General features: G+C 44.9%; 1 protein-coding gene across 3 annotated transcripts in view; it reads left to right on the plus strand.

The window, feature by feature from the left end:
* The first annotated feature begins 269 nt into the window (after positions 1 to 269).
* The window catches only part of specc1 (sperm antigen with calponin homology and coiled-coil domains 1), a 78,394-nt gene continuing 59,803 nt past the window's right edge, over positions 270 to 18,860 (plus strand). Inside the window, exons 1-3 of one of the 3 annotated variants that reach the window (XM_020649935.3) lie at positions 270 to 739; positions 16,807 to 16,991; positions 17,188 to 17,323. In XM_020649935.3, the coding sequence (XP_020505591.2) occupies positions 16,830 to 16,991; positions 17,188 to 17,323 (298 nt within the window). In that variant the 5' untranslated portion in view covers positions 270 to 739; positions 16,807 to 16,829. Of the gene's footprint in view, positions 740 to 9,129; positions 9,743 to 16,806; positions 16,992 to 17,187; positions 17,324 to 18,860 lie in introns of those variants that run through there. The other 2 variants (XR_010668645.1, XM_020649936.3) reach the window with 2 other exon arrangements.

An 18,860-nucleotide genomic window follows, 5' to 3' on the forward strand; every position in this document is an offset into this window, starting at 1 on the left:
AACCCTGACCTGGACCCCTCAGAGACTGAATCCCTAAACAAGCTTCCAAGCTGACTGGCCCTTTCTTTGCTATGTGTTTTCTACCTGTGTTATATGTTCTTTTCATGTTTACCAACCGTGCAAAGCTGTGAGAACAAATATCCCTCTGGGGGACAATAAAGTGTTGTATTAATGTATTATCATTTGATTGATTGATTGATTGATTGATTAAATTTATTTCAGACATATCAAATACAATCAAACATATCAAAAATACAAAACAAAATGAAAAGCATGAAAATACAATAACCAAAAAACAATGTTCAAATTATTTCACAGAAAAAGAAAAAGAAAATTACATATATTCAATTGATATGCCTGAAAAGGAGTAGGAAGAAGTATAAAACTTATTTAATCCTACCCCTTTTCCACAGCTCAATAATTAATATTTATTAAATTAAATTCCTGTGTTCCTTATAAGCTCATTTCAGTCACTACAGATCTTACTGATTGGTCCTTTAATCTTGCAAATACTGGAGCCCTTCTAAATCCTCCGGCACAGTAGGTGGCGGTATGCACCTTCAAATTGGGATTGCAATACGCCAAACAGACACAAAGAAGAAGAAGCCCCAAACTCGCCTCGTACTCCCCCTACCGGCAGCAGGCAGCACAGGCCGGTGGAGACAGACCGCTTTATGACTCGTGAGGCGGCAGCAGCATCCTGATCAAAGGACAGCAGCACTGCCGCAACACTGACCAGGTAAGCTGAAGCTACGAGCTCATATTTTCATTTTAAACGTCCATAGCGTCCTTTCCCCCCTCTTTTTGTAACCAGCTGGTTGAGGTAGATGTGTGAACTTAAGCGTCGTTGACACTTTGTGTAGTCGGTGGACGTTAAAGACGAGGTCCGTCCTGGGTCCGTCAGAGAGAGTCGCTCCGGATCCGCTGGTTTGGACTGGCGGTGTCTCTCAGACTGCAGCATGTGTCAGTAAACGTCTCAGTTCCGTTAATGTCAGGACTCATTCTCAAGCTGACGTGTCCCTCCCGATTAAAGTCCGTCATAAAATGAGCGGGAGGAGGACAGGTTGTTATCAAGTGGATGTGTCACTGTATGCAGGGGCGCGTCCAGACCTTCCGGACTGGGGTGGCCCACCTGGGGCCCTGACTCATTCAGGGGTGGCGTGATGCAATCAAATTTAATCTATTTACTCTTTCTATGCCCGCTAAAGATATTTACTTATAAGTAGCACAATTTGGCAACATATACTTCTTCCACCTGGTGTGTTTTTCTGAGCCGCAGCGTCTTTTCTTCAAATGTTTTTAATGAGTAGAGAGCATTCGCAGTGGAATGCGGCCGCCTGGAGAAAAAAGCGCTTTTGTTGTGGGGCTGTTCGGAGCACTCAAGTTGAAAATCTTTCAACTTTTCTGAAAGGCGCTGTTCCTCGCTCCGTGTCTGATCGGGAAATAAACGATCTCAAATACAAAACATGCAGTAAACAGTAACAGAGCAGTGTCTGTCATACAGTGGCCGTTGTCATGGAGACAGGACAGACGTGCAGCACTCTTCTTCTCAGCGCACAAACGCTTAATTTAAGCGACTCAGAGTGCACAGTCAACGCTTTTCTGCCCGGAAAAAAAACGCTAGGTGATAGTTGATTCTTGATTCTTTAGGGACTCAAAAACAAAGATGCATGCAAATTCTAAACATTGTAGAGAGCTGTCTCCCCCCTCTTCTCTAGAGTTGATGCTCACTCAGGTTGCCATGTGGTGGACACTGAAGCTTCAGTGTTTATCCAGCTCTGCATCAGTCTGTAAACCTTTCTTTGTTCTAACCGCTCTCCATTTTTCAAAAGCATCTCCAATATTTATTTTTGATTCACTTTGACTTCACCAAACTCTCGCTCCCCCAGACAGCCATGCTGGAAATGCTGTCTCAGTCTAACTTTCAGTCAACCTAACGACAGGCTGAGATCTGGAGCTGAGGCGGGTTTTAAGACTCCTGACAAACTGTTACACCGCGCCCGCCTGTCAATCAGGTCAAAAGGCGAGTTGCTTTAATTAAGTGTTGCAGCAGACAGTTTTCTTCTTCACATGATCACAGCACCATTTGTTCCTCATTACATCGGTGCCTTGTGAGGCAGTCAAACAAGGCTTCTTGTGTTCAGAGCAGTTATGAAGTGTGGATCCTTAAACGCTTAATTATAGCGAACCTTCCTGACTCAGCGCTGGTGTGTGTCACTCCACGTGCCACATTACATTTAAGAAGCCACAACCACCAGAGAGGTCCAGGAACATCAGATCACTAATCACTAAGTTGAAAGTGTCCTCACTGCTGAGCCGAGGTTGTACGTCAGTGTTTATGGAATAGGTCGTCTTTCACTTTGATCGCCTCCTCCTGATGATATCGGGAGCAAAGAGACTTCAGATATGAGTTAAGAACTCGTCCTTTATGAGGCAGACAATGGGGACACTGTTTGTCTTTATTACTCCCCTTGTTTTATTCATGGTTAAACATCAGAGGAGGGGTCTGCTGAGGATGAGGCGGGGTAGCATCCACTAAAACCTCACGCTGTACCTGAGCCCTGGACTCTCACCTGGCATGTCCTCGTAGATCAGAGCGTCTCCTTCCTTCTGAAGCGGCTCTGATGTTCATCACATGATCCAGGCAGCTCCTGTCATTGGCCTGCTATAAATAACCAGGGGTTATGTGGGAAGCACCCGTGTGGAGTCGCACGGCGGTGATATGGTGCGTTCTGTTGTGTGACAGATAATGACACCCGGTGAGCTTCTTCACTGCCGCTCAATGGGAAGATGAAAGTCTGAAGAGTGTGTGACGTGTGAAAGCAGATTCAGGATGTCCTCCTCTCACTGCAGCCTCCTGACTGCTGTCCTCCTGGATTCACTTGGTTTTAGTGCCACATCCAGAGAGTGTCAGCAGCACGGGCGTCTTCTTATGACACATGAAATGAATCAGGGTGGGGGTGGGGTAACAACGTATGAAGTGACCTTGTCCAGCTGCTGTAAGAAGGGTGAAAGGCAGATCCTGCAGTCTCTGAATTGTGTGTCAGATGCTCAGATACTGAATTGGCTCTCCGGTTACTCGGATATGAAAGCTGAACCCAACATAGTCCTGACCTGAAGGCTTTTTATAGGTCCAATTAGAAGCCGCCATATTTACGCCCCTGAGATGATTCCCCTTCAGTCTGAATGTCGCTGAGGTGTAATGGGGGGACAAAGTGACCCCCCCTGTCGTTAGTTAGACCCTAGACTTCGGATAAACTCATGCAGAGCTGGTTTGATAACGTCAGGGAGGACTTGAGGGAGAGAAAATTACAAACGCAAAGATGATGAACTTTGACCTTCAAGTTGGATACATATACTGAAGGAGACACATCATAGGAACTGCTGAGGACTGGAGCAAATATTCTGTTTATATTTGTTGGTGCCGGAGCATCGGGGTTATTGCAGTTTTGTGAAATCTTCTTCTGGGTTGCTTTGACGAGCAGATGTCTCCATAAATGTTTTTATATAATTTCATCTGAAATGGTTGCATGCCGTCTTGGAAAAGACTTTATCTGTAAACAAACTCCTGATAAGACGGATAATTTCCTGCCAGTTGCACGTCAGAGAGGAGAACAGACTGTGCTGCTTCATCGAGGGATCAGCTCAGCAGCACGTCTCCTCCTTGCTCCTCGAGGTCTTTCCGTTCTGCAGCGAGAAAAAACGAGAGAAACTACATGGATGAAATTCTGGCTGAGAAGACGGATCATGTTCAGTTGTCAGAAACTTCTATGTCTGCTCGCTCTTATTGGCTGTCAGGTATTCTGTCGAAGGCACCCCCCCCCCCCCCCCACGGGGCCTTAGACTGTTTTCTGATGCTGATGTCTGGCTCTGATTCACCCTGAAGCGTTTTCTCATTTCACTCACATGTTGCTCTACACGCCGTCTTTATAGTAAATAAATTACGTTGTGGTTAAACGTTGAGCGTAGTCTCCGTGGCTGCTGGGGATTTGAGTGACTTGAGGAATTTGGGGGATTTGGGGGACCTGGGCCTTGTTTTCATGTTGTGTCTTTGCCTCCCCTATACGGGGCAGACTGGAGGACTACATGAGTCCTCGTCCTGTGGGACAGGGGACAGCAGAGTCCCCCCCCCTGGTGTTCATACTGCTAAAAAAAGACTTGGTGCATATGTAGTCCTCTTTATGGTTCAGTGCTCAGAGGTCAGTCTGAGACTTTCATCCGACTCCAGCTAGATATCTATTTATGATTTTATTCCGGGGAACAGGATCAGCTCTAACCCTTCTAAATACTAAAATGGTCAGACACACTTATCAGGGAGAAGCTCTCAGTGTGCTCTCAGAGGAGAGATCCGTTATCTGTCCTCAGGAGCAGGGTCTGGCATACGGTCCTTTGCTGCAGTGGACGAGGGAGATAAGAGGAGATGGACTGATCTGGAGCAGGAATGAGTCCCGGTCAGTTGCATAAACACACACTTCCTTATGTCTGACAGAGAGTTAGGCTGAGCAGTAACTTGTGAGCAGGTTGTGACTAGTTTTGTGTTTTATTTTGAACTCTTCTGCGAGGCAGAGGCACAGATGGCTTTTCATCTCCACTGCATTGCCAAGATATCCTCGTGCAGTTCCTTCTTCTTAAACAGCGTGGAGCAGACGGCCGGTGGAGAGAAACGGAGCAGCCCTGGCACAGCAATGAGTTCAGCTGAAGGCGGTGTATATTTAGCTGTGAGGGAAGGTAACTCCAAGCTGCTTTTTCCACTCCGCTCCGTCTTAACTGAGGACCGTCCAGGAAACGATCCGAAACCTTGACAAGCATCACTAGGTCAGAGTCTCAGAGGCGAGGAATGCTCGAGTCTCGAGTAAATGGGTCACCTGGGCCACGTCAGAGATGTTGTCTTTTCAAATGAATGTCAGGCTTCTTTTGTTTCCACTGCAGCTTCACAACAAGAACACAGTCTTGCAGAGTCGTGATGTGCGAGTCAACAAGGAGAGAGACTTGTAAATAATGTGGAGCTGTCTGATCCAGGGGAACAGGATGATCGAGTTTACTCGTGTGATGTTTTGATGTGCATGACGATGAGTGTCGTTAAAGTATTTGCTCGATGGCTCAAAAAGGTCTGACCCATTGTGATCTCTTCAAGTGTCTCCTCATTCAGTGGACACGCCCCACAGCGCACATCAAATAGCTCTCATGCCACACGTCTGTGTACTTAACTCAAAGGACACAGAGGAGGGTTTGATCACCAACACAATGATGTCCAACTCACTGAGCTCTTTTTAGGGTTGGTCTTTCTTCCTCTTGTACTTCTCATGGATGCTACGCTCGTGTTTCTATGGAAATCCACCCACTCGCTGTACATGGAGCCGGCTGAGCGGACAGGAAAGCAGAGGAAGTCTCTGAAAGCGAGGCTCTGACCGACTGTTTATCAGATCAGAACTTTGACACCATCCGAGCAGGAAGTTTGGCCCCTCAGGGGAGCTGTGCTCTGAGAGAGAGATGAGAGGATGAAGCAGATGAAATATGCATGAGGGCTGTATCTATTTCAGCTCCTACTACTGTATGCCTGCTGCAGCCAGGGCAGGCCGCTTTTAGGTGAAATAATGGACGACTGTGTGACTGCTGCACGGTGCAGAGAGCTGTTGCCTGTAATTATATTTAGGGTTTTGAAGGTTGTGTATTTCTTCAAAGCCAAAGAAAAGAACATTTGTTGGTTTTTAGACACCAACATTTAAGAAGACAACATAAGCTTGTTAGAGCCAGGTATATTGAGTTGTAGTTCTTGTTAGAGCCAGGTATAGACAGTTGTAGTTCTTGTTAGAGCCAGGTATAGGGAGTTGTAGTTCTTGTTAGAGCCAGGTATATGGAGTTTTAGTTCTTATTAGAGTCTTGCTTATGGATTTGTAGTTCTTGTGAGGGCAGGGTATAGGGAGTTGTAGTTCTTGTTAGAGCCATGCTTATGGAGTTGTAGTTCTTGAGAGGGCCGGTTAGGGAGTTATAGTTCCACCTTCATACTCTTTTATTAATAAGCAGTCAGGATTGACGTTTTTTGCATTTCTCCTTCAGAACTAAATATCATTGGAAGATGAACTTTTCCAGCCTGGACTCTAAGTGAACTTAATGAGCTTTGAAAGTTTTAGAACCTCTGGCGTTATTAGCATGAAGCGAGTCAAACAACTTATTGATCTCCGTTCAGATCAAAGGATGTCAACAGCTCAGCATTTTACACTTCAGTTTTTCCCTCTCTAAAAATGTGCTGATTTAGGAAGTTCTCACTTTTCAGCTGTTTCTTATTCAAATGCTGATGAATAGTTTCTCTGAATTTTCATTGAAAAGTCATGCTAGTGTAGGCGGTCTCTGTCCTGCTGCAGAAGTCTGTCTCCGTTGGGTTGTGTAGAGTCAGGATGAAACAAGGACAGGAGCTCTCCAGCCAATGGGAGCAGGTTTATTTTCACGCCAGCAGCGCTGTGCAAAATCAGATTAATTCAGTACAGCAACTTCAGACGACTGGGTGTCTACATGCACACCTTTAAAAGAAAGAGAATATAATACAGAGGACAGCATGACAAACCACCTGGATGCTAAATTAGCTTATAAATACACGTGCTGTACATCAAATGAAACACTTTAAAGGTCCAATCAGTGAGATGTGTAGTGAGTGAAATGATAAAGGTACCTTACTATATGATCAGACATTAAGGAAACATGCTATGTTGAAGTGCTGGCTTCTCTGACAACAATGCAGCAGCCAGTATGTCCTCCTTCTAACTTTAGATTCTGGTCCTGAATGCTCTGGATTTGTTTGGACCAGAGAAGGTAGGCGGTTTTAAGGCCCCCCCACACAGCTGTTTTCAGAAAATGAGGTTAAGAAACATAATTAAATGTTAAATAAATCTATCTTCTTTAACTTCAGCATTCTGTACCCCCAACCCTTTTGCCCGGTAGTCAACAGCCTCAAACCCAAAATGTATTCTCATAGGATCTGTGAAATACTGCGTCCTCACTGCAGGTTCAGGGTTCCCCCTCCCCAGGTGTCAGAACCAGTCTGAGTTTTAGTCTGTTCGTATTTCTACAGCTGTTGGCACTCAGCCGTGTTTGGCACCTCTCACACATTTGCTCTCGGCTGCAACTTCCTCGATTCTGCTTGGGAAGGAGTTTTTTTTTTTCTTGTCCTGTTGCGCTCTAGTTTCATATCCCTCCAGACTGAAGGGGAAACCCACGGGGAGAGCAGAGACCGCTTCACAGCATGGGCCGCAGATTAATCCCACCCTCTTCCTGTTTCACTTTAGCTGAGATAACCACTTTGCTAACACGCTTTCAAACAATCCAGCTGCTGTACAGATGCTTCAGAGCTGCCGACGTGGTCAGGCACAAGTGGTACGTTAATGTGTGTGCATGTAACGCACACCCACAGAATGGAGCTGTACCTGGGCGGGGGAGTCGCAGGGGCTCTCCAAGTACCACCATTAAGGCCAACATTAAAATACAGTAACGTAGGGCTACTTAACTAAATACAGTTTACACAGGCGGCCATTTTATTCTTGAGATGCATAACATTTATTATTGACTGAACACCACGCACTGCGGCCTCAGCTCATTCTCTGTTCTACTCCAAAAGAATCCAAACAGGATGTGACTGGAGTCATATTTTCTTACTGTTTAGCGTCGTGTGTTTCTAGCGGGTGTTGAAGCGTCTCTGGCAGCGCTAAACGTGGCCTCTTGAACCTGTGCTGCGTTCACTTTCGTCGACTTCACTTCGTGCGTTGCTGCTCGACGTGTCCGCCGCACAGTATCGTATTGAGCCACAAATGCATCATCATCAAAAGTGGGGCCGCTCTCTGACCTTTTGATCGACGCCTCATTCGGCTTATAACGACCTTCGATTCACTGTTCCTGGCATTTAACGGCCAATGGGATCCAGAGTTGAGAGGAGGTGCCGTGCCTGCGCCGGTCCTTTCACTCGGCTGAATCACCATCAGAGAACGTGTTGATTGTTCATGTGTGTGTGTATGTGGCGAGGCTGACTCACGGCACCTTCTTGTGGAGAGAGGAAAAGGAAGAGTTTGAGAAGCAGGCAGCCCTGCAGAGCTTCAGCGTGCCTGCGTATTGTTTAGTCTGAGGAGTGTGGTACCAGAGTTCCTTCCACTCAGGGTCCTGGTTCACACAATGGCAGGAATCCCCTGAGAGCTCCCTCCCTCTTTACCATCGAGCCACATGGCTTCTTGTTCTCTCTTATTACTTTTTATAGTGTTTGCTGTAGTGTGACTCTGTTTCCTGTTTGCTAACTCAACTTGACTGTAAGTCTGGAGTTGTTGTCATGCTCAGGATGTTTACAGAATGGATCTGCGTTACTGTGCTTTACTTTACCCTGTTGGGTCGTTATAATGATAATAAAAAGGATCAGGCTAGAGCCGCGGTCCGTTCAGATCAACCCTCTACGGTTCGGGCTGCACGTGATCCACAGATCAGATGGAAAATGTAAACATGGTGATGCTTATAATAGGTAGAACCAGTAAATCCCCGTGCAGAACTATACCGGGGTTTAGTGTGGACGTTGTAACATTATGTATTTAAGATGTGTCAGCAGAGTATATCTCCTTTAAAAGAATGCATGTGACATCGTTACTCATGTAGACAGAGAAGGTGACAGAAGTCACTCTCTCTAGAATCTGTCTCTGCAGCAGCGTGTGAACGTGGTGCCTTCAAAACGTTCTCTGAACCATTACTCAACCCAGGGCAGAGTCCTTTAAAAAAGCAGTTTCTGTGGTGGTGTAGGGGTGTGGTCAAATCAAGTTCCTCAGTTTAACCACCAAACTCAAACTGAAGCCTGTTTCATGTCGGACCGGCGTGCAGTTCTCTCCCTCCCCACATGCTCCTCGGCCTTGGCATGCCCCACATTGTGGGATCCTAAAAAGACCAGCATGGTAGAGAATAAAATGCGGACCCCTCCACAAATGATCCACCCTCACATTAAAGCGTGTTTGTGAGACAAAGGCTGGCTTTGTCTCGTGTTGGTATCTGCTGTTTGTGCCCAATCAGCCCACAGATCACTCTGAGAATGAATACTCACAACAACAACAACAACAACAACAACAACAACAACAACAACGCCATAAATCAGTCTTTATTTTTCTGACTCTACAGTAAGTCAGACATGAAGCACATTAGATAAAGTCTAAAGTGTCAGTGAGACAGAAGGTACTCAGGCCTCAAACACAAACCACACACACACGCACACACACACACACACGGTCCCAGGTGAAGATCAGAAGACAAGCCTGGGAACAAACAAAACAGTGGTGAAGCGTTTGTCTGGTCATATTCAAAGTCTTTCCTCTTTTTCTGAACTCTGCTCGGCCCTGAAGTTGAACTGCCACATGTCGGAGGTTTGTTCCACCTCCTCCTCCTCCTTGACCATTCTCCAGTTCTTGCTTTCTGTTCCTCATGAGTGAGAAAAAGTCTGGAAAATCTGAGAGGAGAGAAAAAACATGCTCACGGCGGAGCCTCTGACTTTTCCTTTCAGTGTGAGCGAGCGAGAGAAGGAGGCAGCAGCACACACACCGTGCAGCCGTTGGCAGCCTGCGGTACTTCCTCATCCTGACGGCCGTTTGGAGACAGACAACGGTCGCTAATATCGCTTCTCTTTTTGCCCTCGGAGTCTCTGAGAGCGCCGCAGAGGACGGATATTTTGGTCAGTTGTGCTTCAGGGCTGTAAGGCAGAGGGCAGGCTGTAGGACTGCATCCAGGACACGTGAGTCAGCTGCACCACTGATTCTTCTTTCTGTCATTATCACCCGTCTCATGACTTATTACTTTAAGGTGAATCTGGAGTCATGTCGCTTCATGTTCAGTTGTTGTTTCACAGCTTTACTGAGACGATGGATGCTATTGTGGATTGAAGATGGGACTGTTAGCTGTCACATTTGAAGGGGAAGGTTTACAATAAGAAGAATGAAGAAGTCATTTTACATAATTAGCTGACAAGAAAGTGACTTTTTGTGAAAGTGAATATTTCTGCAGGTTTCTTACAATTTGGATCAGAAGTTTGAAGTGAAATGTGGCCTGGGCTGATTTTGGCAACCTGTCATATGCTCGATGCAAGAGTAGTATTTACACAAGGTAAACAGTGGCTAACCAGAAGTGTCTGTATTTAGACTTATGGTATGCCTACAGTACGTTATAGGGGTTAGAAAGAGCCTTTTTAAAATGAAACATGTGACCAATGAGCCAGGCAGGAAATAACCAAGAGGATGTGATGACACACTGAGACATTCGACCCACAATCTAATTACATCTAGTGTCCAGTACTGGTGATGCAGAGCTTGAATGTCCTAGAAGTTATTTAGCTGTATGGATGGATTAATAATGATTGATAGTAGTGAGGCCGTGCGGCACCTTGTGTAAGTGCCACAACTGATGTAGGCAGCAGTTTGTGCAGAAACTTCTTTGCAGTGCTGCAGCTTCCTGACTTTCTGGTACGAGTATCAAGAGTGGCAATGACAGGATGTTCAAATCTTCTGCAGAGTTTTGATCATTAAACACACAAGCTAAACATCTTAAGTTTAGTACACAGAGTCTGTCCTGAACTTTAGCAGGGAAACCTGAATTTAAAGCAGCAATATGTAATTTCTCCTCCTTCAAACAGTCGTTTCAAAGTTGATCATGTCGAGCAATAACGTCCAACAGAGAGAATGGCGTCTCTCTCATGTCCACAGAGCGCTCTGCTTGCCTGTTTTCAGCACTATGTAACTTTGTCAGCAAGGTCATCTCATGAGAAGTGCGTACGTCAGATATTACTCAGAACAGATTGAGATGTAACGTTAGCATGTATCGTAAGCAGTGTCATCATTGTCTCGTGTCTAGCAGCTTTACTGGCTGCAGGAAGTCGTCTAACACAAGTCATGTCTCAGGTTTGATACAAAGAACCAAAAAGTTGTCTCTTTTCTCGTCCATCTTCAAGTTAGCTTCAGAAGTTTGGAACAAACCTGTCTCAACTAGCATGTTATAATGAGCCAATGTAGACATTTAGCACAGCCTATAGTCGTCATGGTAACAGTTGAATACACATATACATACTCCACATGCTAACAGTTTGCTAGCAACAGGCTGTAGACGCTCGCAAAATCATATTCCAACAAAATTAGGTAATATAACTGTACCTTAACAGTTGACTGGGTCTTCTGTGGTTTCTAACAACACCGGCCTTCTGCTCGTCAACAAATGAACGTTGTCTGTAATGGTGAGCCGTAACAACACGTTGATTTATGATCGTGCAGCTGCACTCAGAAACCTTTGGTGGGTGCCAAATTCAACCAAATTCCAACACAGTGTCTCTTGAAAGTCAGAGAATGACCGGGACTGGTCAGCTGGGATTTCCCCTTGATCGAGGAACACTTGTGGTTGTGGCGAGCTGACTTGGCTGCACTGAATGTGTACATGTATCGTGGTGTTTCCTCTGGAACGTATAGTCGTGGGTTAGCGAGGAATAATTATTGGTTTTGTTTGAACATATGTACTCATTTTTCCCGGGCAGCAGAACGACTGCAGGTTGAACATTTAGATGATTATACATTTGGATCTGCTTTGGTAAGAACAGCACTTTCATTACACTGAAGCTAAATCGGGGGGGGGGGGGGTGGGGGGTATAAAGGACTGGACTAACATGTTAAAGTATCAGATGTCCTCCTAACTACACAAGTGTTCACTGTTCATCTTCCCCGTGTGATGGAGGCACGTTGTCTTCTCCCTCAGGCTTTTATCAGATCAGATAGTGTGAGAGGGAACGTTTCATCCAGGACCAAACTGATAAACACTTCACCGGCTTCTAACTCTCAGTGGGTCTGGATCTGGGTCTCCTTATCTCCTTTCAGCTGTCCAGTCTGACTGAAACTGTCTCCAGCGCCTCCTCCACCCTGCCCCACATTCAGACTCAACATTCATCATCCTGTTTTCGGCAGCAGCGTAATTAAAGGAACATGACAACCTATTACTTATGCCTGTGGTGACTACACATTATATTTGGTTTCCTTATTTGGTATTTTGTGGAGTAAATTCCATGTTTATCTTTGTCCCAGTCTCTCTAGCAGTCGAAAACAAAACGTCACCGTCCTACATGTTGGTTTGGTGCAGACTGCAGTTAAATACGCCCGTCTCATTGTTGCATTCTGTGTTTACAGAAAAGCTCAAACTCTGTCTCTACTCATGGGTTGCTCAGGTTTTAATCCTGCTGACTGTCGCTCAAGCACATTTTGGGTTTATAACTAGGCCAGTGTGAGGTAAGTGGGACGCAGTTCTGCCTCCTGAGAATCCTTTATCTGCAGAGGAATATTCAGAGGTCATGTTTGCAGAATTTAGACCTGCAGTGGTCCACAGAAGGTGAAATGGATTAGAATGAAACCGTGTAGGCTCTTACAGGAGGTCTGTGCTTTTAAAGGCGTTTGGGTGTTCTGCAGCCTCAGCCTGGAATCTGTTGCAGAGCGACTTGAAACTCAAGAAGCTGGTGTCGTTAAAACATGTTTAAATCTAGAATTAACTAAGCAGGAAAAACAAATACCGTATTGGTCCGAATATAAGACGACCCTGATTATAAGACGACCCCCGTTTTTCAACACTCATATTTAGAAAAAAAAGATTTGCAGACCAGATCTTGTTTTTGTAAAGAACTTTTTTTAAAGAACTTAATTTTATTTGAAAATAACAATATTAAAAACACATTGAATTAAACACCTGTTGTATTAATAATTATAATAATAATTAACATACCGTATTTATCGGTATAGGCCTACGGCACTTTTCAAAACAAAGTGTTTCACAAGGGCGAACTATGTACAGTATGATTCAACATTAAAATCGATTAACAATCAAACAATATTATCAACATGTTTTTAACATTTTGAAATAACAGAGGAAATACAGGCAACGTTTTTAACTAAACTACCGCTAAACTAAAACTCTCCAAACTTCTCCTCCGATGTCTCCTGTACACACGTCCTCCGCCCCGCTGTGTTCTCTCTCACTGTCATCGCTCCCCTGCTCCTCCCAGAGCGTGTCATGTGTGTTGACATTTAAAGGGACAGGCGAACAATTAGAGTTGCGCTCTGAATACTAGACCCCGAATATAAGACGACCCAACTTTTTCGGACCTATTTCGATGGGGAAAAAGGCCGTCTTATATTCGGACCAATACGGTACTTATTTGAGAAGGACTCAAGTCCAACAAAACAAAGAAGAAAATCTCAGGGTCAGGGAAACACTGAGAGGTAAAAATACAAAATCCAATGAAAGACACTGGCAGGTAAGACAGGGAAGGACCATGGAGACAAATGCAGCCTTTAAAACTCACATCTTATGTAAAATCCACTTCACCATGTTGTTCTAACACGATGTGTCCCTAGTCTGTCTACAAACCCCCCAATGATGAGAAAAGTCCATCCTCTTCATCTTTTACCTGCTTCACTTTTCTGAAAATGTGTGCTCAAACAGCCGTTTGGAGATTTTCCCTTCATGACATCATAAAGGGCAGTAGCCCCTCCCCCAGGTGGGTGACACTCCCACAGCTAAGTGTTTGTTCTACCCTCTGAGTCTGCCTTCTCACCATAAACAACAGGACATGGAGCAAGAAAGCCTGAGACACCCAAGTCCTTCCAGAGAGGGGGCGTGGTCAGACACAGCTCATTTACATTTAAAGGTACAGACACAGAAACAGCCTGTTCTGAGCAGGGCTGAAATAGAGGGGTTTATAGACATGATCAAATACAGGATCAGAGTGGATTTAAAACAAGAAACTTCAAACAAATGTTTTGAGGAGCTCTGACACTTATTCAAACTGGTTGAAGAGGAGGAGGATATGTGACCTTTAAATGGACGTTGTGAAGTCTTTAAGTCGTGCTCTGAAGTCAATAGCAGGAATGTCTTGCTGTTCAAGGTGTAACCGTATGGGAAAGCAGTTGCAATGGCAACATGGACGCCAAAAGATAGTTTGTTCTCCTCCTGGTTTCCTATATTTTGAACATTACATTATTTCTTTGTGTTTTAACGCCACATGGTGGAACAAGCAACAACTAGACTAACACTTTTCATAGTTCCAATTGGTCCCATACGTAGCTAGTGTCCATGGGCTCCACCATTTCTGAAAACATCATGAAACACGCCACAATTCAGGAACTTGAAGCTTTCGGAAAAATTTGACGATGTTGTTAATACCATAAGAGGGTGCCGTTCATATGGTCTCTTCTTGTGACATGTTCAACAACAGCCCATTTCATGGCACAACAAATATACCCTGCCAATCAAACACAGGTGAGAACAGTTAGGGCAATCAGAGGTCGAGGGGATCACACACAGACAGGAAATAACACAAGACATTATACACAGACTAAGACTACCAAATAAAACAGGAAATACTAAAAAAGGAATATGAACAACAACAAAACAAGAGTAGATTATCACAGTTCCGTAAAACATTGAGTCGCTGTAGTGGTGTTAGTGTTATACTGTATAGTTCCCTCATTTTCAAATCAGAAACTAATCTGACCTCGCAGGGGACAAAAACATCCTCATTTCTGCTTCACTTCTTAATTTAGCCCAGAGAGAGAGAGAGAGAGAGAGAGAGAGGTCCTTGTAAACAGATTCAAAGGGAGGAGAGACAGCACAGCTGAGATGTTCGACTGCCAGGTCAGTCAGGAGTAAGTCACAGGATGTTGCCTAGGGAGGTCTTAGTATCATATGATGAGCCAGCAGAGAGGCACACGCTCTGAGGTATTAAATAAATCTAATCGCACACGCCGTGTTCTTAATCAGGAAACTACGTCAGTGCCCACAATCACTGAAATAAAAGTAGTCTCTTTAATGTTACAGATGTGGAGCTCCTCCATTCAGCAAACAAAAATCTTTAAAGGAGCAGCATGTAACTCTGACACCTAGTGTTTAAAATGAGTTCTGCAGTCCAGATTCAAAACACTGTAGAGAGCTGTCTCCCCCTCGCCCCCTGGTTTGACCTGATAACTGCTCTCATATCTGGCAAACCGAGGGGCATCTAAAACGGCCGTGTGGGGGTGTCTTAAAAGCGCCTACCTTCTCTGGTCCAAACAAATCCAGAGCATTCAGGACCAGAATCTAAAGTTAGAAGGAGAACATACTGGCTGCTGCATTGTTGTCAGAGAAGCCAGCACTTCAACATAGCATGTTTCCTTAATGTCTGATCATATAGTAAGCTCACTTTATCATTTCACTCACTACACATCTTACTGGTTGGATCTTTAAGGAGTCCAGACCAATGGTTACCACAGATTATTACTGCATACACTTTGCCCTGCTCTGAACTATTGTCTGAATGTTTGCAACATTTCAGTCATTCCAGAATATGAAATGAGTTCAGAGCAGAAAGAATAATGTACCCTTCCTGTTATCCCGGTCCAGGGTTTACTCGTTCCCTGCTCGCAGCGGCTGAAGGGTTTCTCCATTAACAGCTCTTTGACCCTCAGACACAGAAGATCAAGTTACCCCGATCCCGATCAATGACTCAGTGAGTCCTCATGGAGCGACACAGCTTTTTACCACTTCCCTCTCTCCTTGGTTAAGTGCACTTCCACCTCCATCCATTTCCTGCAGAGCACTCTTTCCACAGATAAGTGCTTTCCCTTCTGGACTTCAAATGTACACCTTAAACCTTCTCCCGTGACCACATCCTGTTAGAGACGGAAAAATAAATGCCATCATTCTGCTTTTTAGCCATATTTCTCACAGAGGGATGACAGTTATGGCTCTACCCGGGTCCCACTAGATGAGTGGAGTGTTGGTCAGTAGAGCTGCTTTGAACAGCTCTCTCTCCTCCATCTTGCAGGAAATATTTCAAATCTGTTTCTTCTAGAATAACCTTAGCTGCCCTCAGAGGCGTCTCTTAGCTTTAAGATGGAACAGCCACAAAATGAGGGGTGTCCCCAACTACAGATTTACATAGTCCAATCTGATTAGTAGTATCTTTTTTGCGCTCATTTATACATTTTGTCATTTGCAACAGAAGAGTCATTAAACTTTTTGTCTTCTAGGCACGGTGCCAGAGTCCGGTATGCTTGTGTTCACCAATTTAGAATAGGACACTGTAATGTTCGTACACATTAGAACCCTCCCACCGCCACCGCCCCCACACAGACACGAAACATTATTCACCAGAGACTCAAGTCTATTAACTTGATCAGGATCAAGTGCAGCTCTCTCTTTTTTTTACAATATGACCTGCTGATGAGAACACTGTTCAGACGTTCCTGATACACAAAAATACTTGCGAGCCAGCTTGGAGAGTTGCAGTTTGTAGCGACCCTGTGTCTCCAAACAAAGCAGTGGGCCGCTGTCTAAGTCGAGACGAGTCTCCTGAATACTGTCTTAATTTACTGAGGTCAAGAGTGCATGCAAAGTTCAATTCACCCTGAGAGCGCCCTCTGCTGGATCAAACTCCAAACTACTTCAGATGGCCTGATGATCTGACAGACTGTACATGTTGACCGGTTCATTACAGTTCAATGTGAACTTTCTCCCCCAGGTTTGAATGACAGTTCTAACTTCGAATAAAAAGTGACAAGCTTAGTTCTCACTGATCAAGTGAACCGGACTTTGGGGTGAAGCCTTTAAAGGCGTTGAACATTGATGCTAAAGAGAGCGTCTGTTTTAGAAGAATCACCCGAATAGCTGCAGGAAATGTTCTGTCGTCCTGCAGTGAAATCACAGAACTCTTTATTGTTTCTTATTTTTTTAAAGACAAAAACATAGAAAAGAAATTAATTCAGTGATCTTCCTCTCTCTCATCCGGATGTCTCACAGGTGTAGTTAGCTGAGGTGCAGTCATGATGAAAGCGGGCGCCACCAAGGTGGGGCTGCCCAAGCCGGGACTCCAGGAGCGGGCCAGGCACGCCTCCCTGACCACCTCCTCCTCCTCCACCACCTCGACAGCCATGAAGACCTCCAGATCCTCCAACATGCTGGCCTCAGAGCAGCGCCTCAGCAGAGTGAGTAACAACCTCCCTACAGTCCGTTTACATGATCAGATCACAACGCCATTATAAGGTCATTTATCTTTTTATCTCTTGTTGGACTGCAGTAAGAACTCTTCCTCCTGAGCTCCACACAAAAGAAAACAGAGCAACACATTCATGATCACATAATAGACGTAACTGTTGACACTAACAATAGCTGTGTTTGTAGCTGAAGAGAGCGAGCAGTGATGATGCCCTGACGAAGCCTGCGCTGGGAGCTGCTGCCTCTGCGTCCCGCATGAAGAAGACGGTGACGACTGGAGCGATTTCAGATCTCGCCGAGGCTCGCCCTCGGAGCCAGTCTGGTAAGAGACTACACTTCTACGTACTCTAATTTTCAAGTGCTTTTTTCAATGGACAAAAGCAGGGAAAGAGCTGTGATATCATTTATATGTGTCAGGGTTGTGCAAGATTGTCACTGTGAATAGTCTGTGGACAAAATTAGATTTGTGTAACTATCACGTTTGGCCACAAGGGGGCAACAGCACACCAGCAAAGATGGCTCCACAGTCCCTCAGTACTGGTGCAAACTAGTGGCCTCTCGTTGCCCCTCACTCTGTTTTTTCCTGATTGCTCGACACTGATGTTTTGCAGGAGGATGAGTTCTGTGGTTTTCAGTATTTGTTCCATAAGTGAGAAACTGGAAGCATTCATTCATAGTCCGCTCCTCAGACAACATCTGCTCATCTGTGAGAACAGCAGGCCGTGTTTAGGATGACAAAGTAGGGACAACCGTTGGTTTGGTGTTGTTTGTGATTTGTTGATGGATGTCATTTCTGTTTGTTGTCTGTTTTTTGTTCACTGTGTGAAACGTTGATGCTGCTGTCTCAGCCGGGACGCTCGTGGAAATGAGATCTTGATCTACAGTACATTCCTAACATGATGTGTAGTGAGCGAGATGATAAAGTGACCTCACTAAATGATCAGACATTAAGGAAACATGCTATGTTGAAGTGCTGGCTTCTCTGACAATAATGCAGCAGCCAGTATGTCCTCCTTCTAACTTTAGATTCTGGTCCTGAATGCTCTGGATTTGTTTGGACCAGAGAAGGTAGGCGGTTTTAAGGAACCCCCACACGGCCGTTTTGGACGCCCCTCGGTTTGCCAGATATGAGAGCAGTTATCAGGTCAACAGGTGTTGCAGCGATGGAAGCAGTCAAGAGAAGTGGTTCAGATAGAAGTGATTGTACCCGACCTAAAAAGCCTCTGCATGTTTCTAATAAGCTCCACGAGCAGAAACGTGCTCAAACTAGGATCAATATTGGAGATGCTTTTGAAAAATGGAGAGAGGTTAGAACACAGAAAGGTTTACAGACCGATGCAGAGCTGGCTAAACACTGAAGCTTCAGTGTCCACCACATGGCAACCTGTGGGAGCATCGACTCTAGAGAGGAGGGGAGACAGCTCTCTACAAAGTTCAGAATTTGGGCTGCAGTACCCATTTTAAACACTAGGGGTCAGAGTTACATATTGCTCCTTTAACTTGCTTTTTTGTTATTGCTCTTTGTATGATTGCATGAAGCTGCATGTAGACAAACAGCAAAACAAGTACGACATGAAGGACAAATGGCGTCAGATAACGACAGGGATCTGTTTGCAGTAATTCATGTTGTTCACAGAACATCGTCTGTGTGGGATAACGCCGTGTTTGTTTATCCACGCCGTGTCCCTCTGAAGCTAATTGAATCCTACTTGACAAAAGAGTGAAGAGGAGCCGAGCGAGGCCCCGGTTTCTTTCAAACACAATTAGACCAGGATACGCTCTCACTGGACGTGGCTCTAACTATCCAGAGTCTGCTTTTCACACCCGTTTGAAAGGAGGAGATTCCATCTTTGTGCTGG

Source organism: Labrus bergylta, chromosome 14 (assembly GCF_963930695.1).
Source record: "Labrus bergylta chromosome 14, fLabBer1.1, whole genome shotgun sequence".
NCBI lineage: Eukaryota > Metazoa > Chordata > Actinopteri > Labriformes > Labridae > Labrus > Labrus bergylta.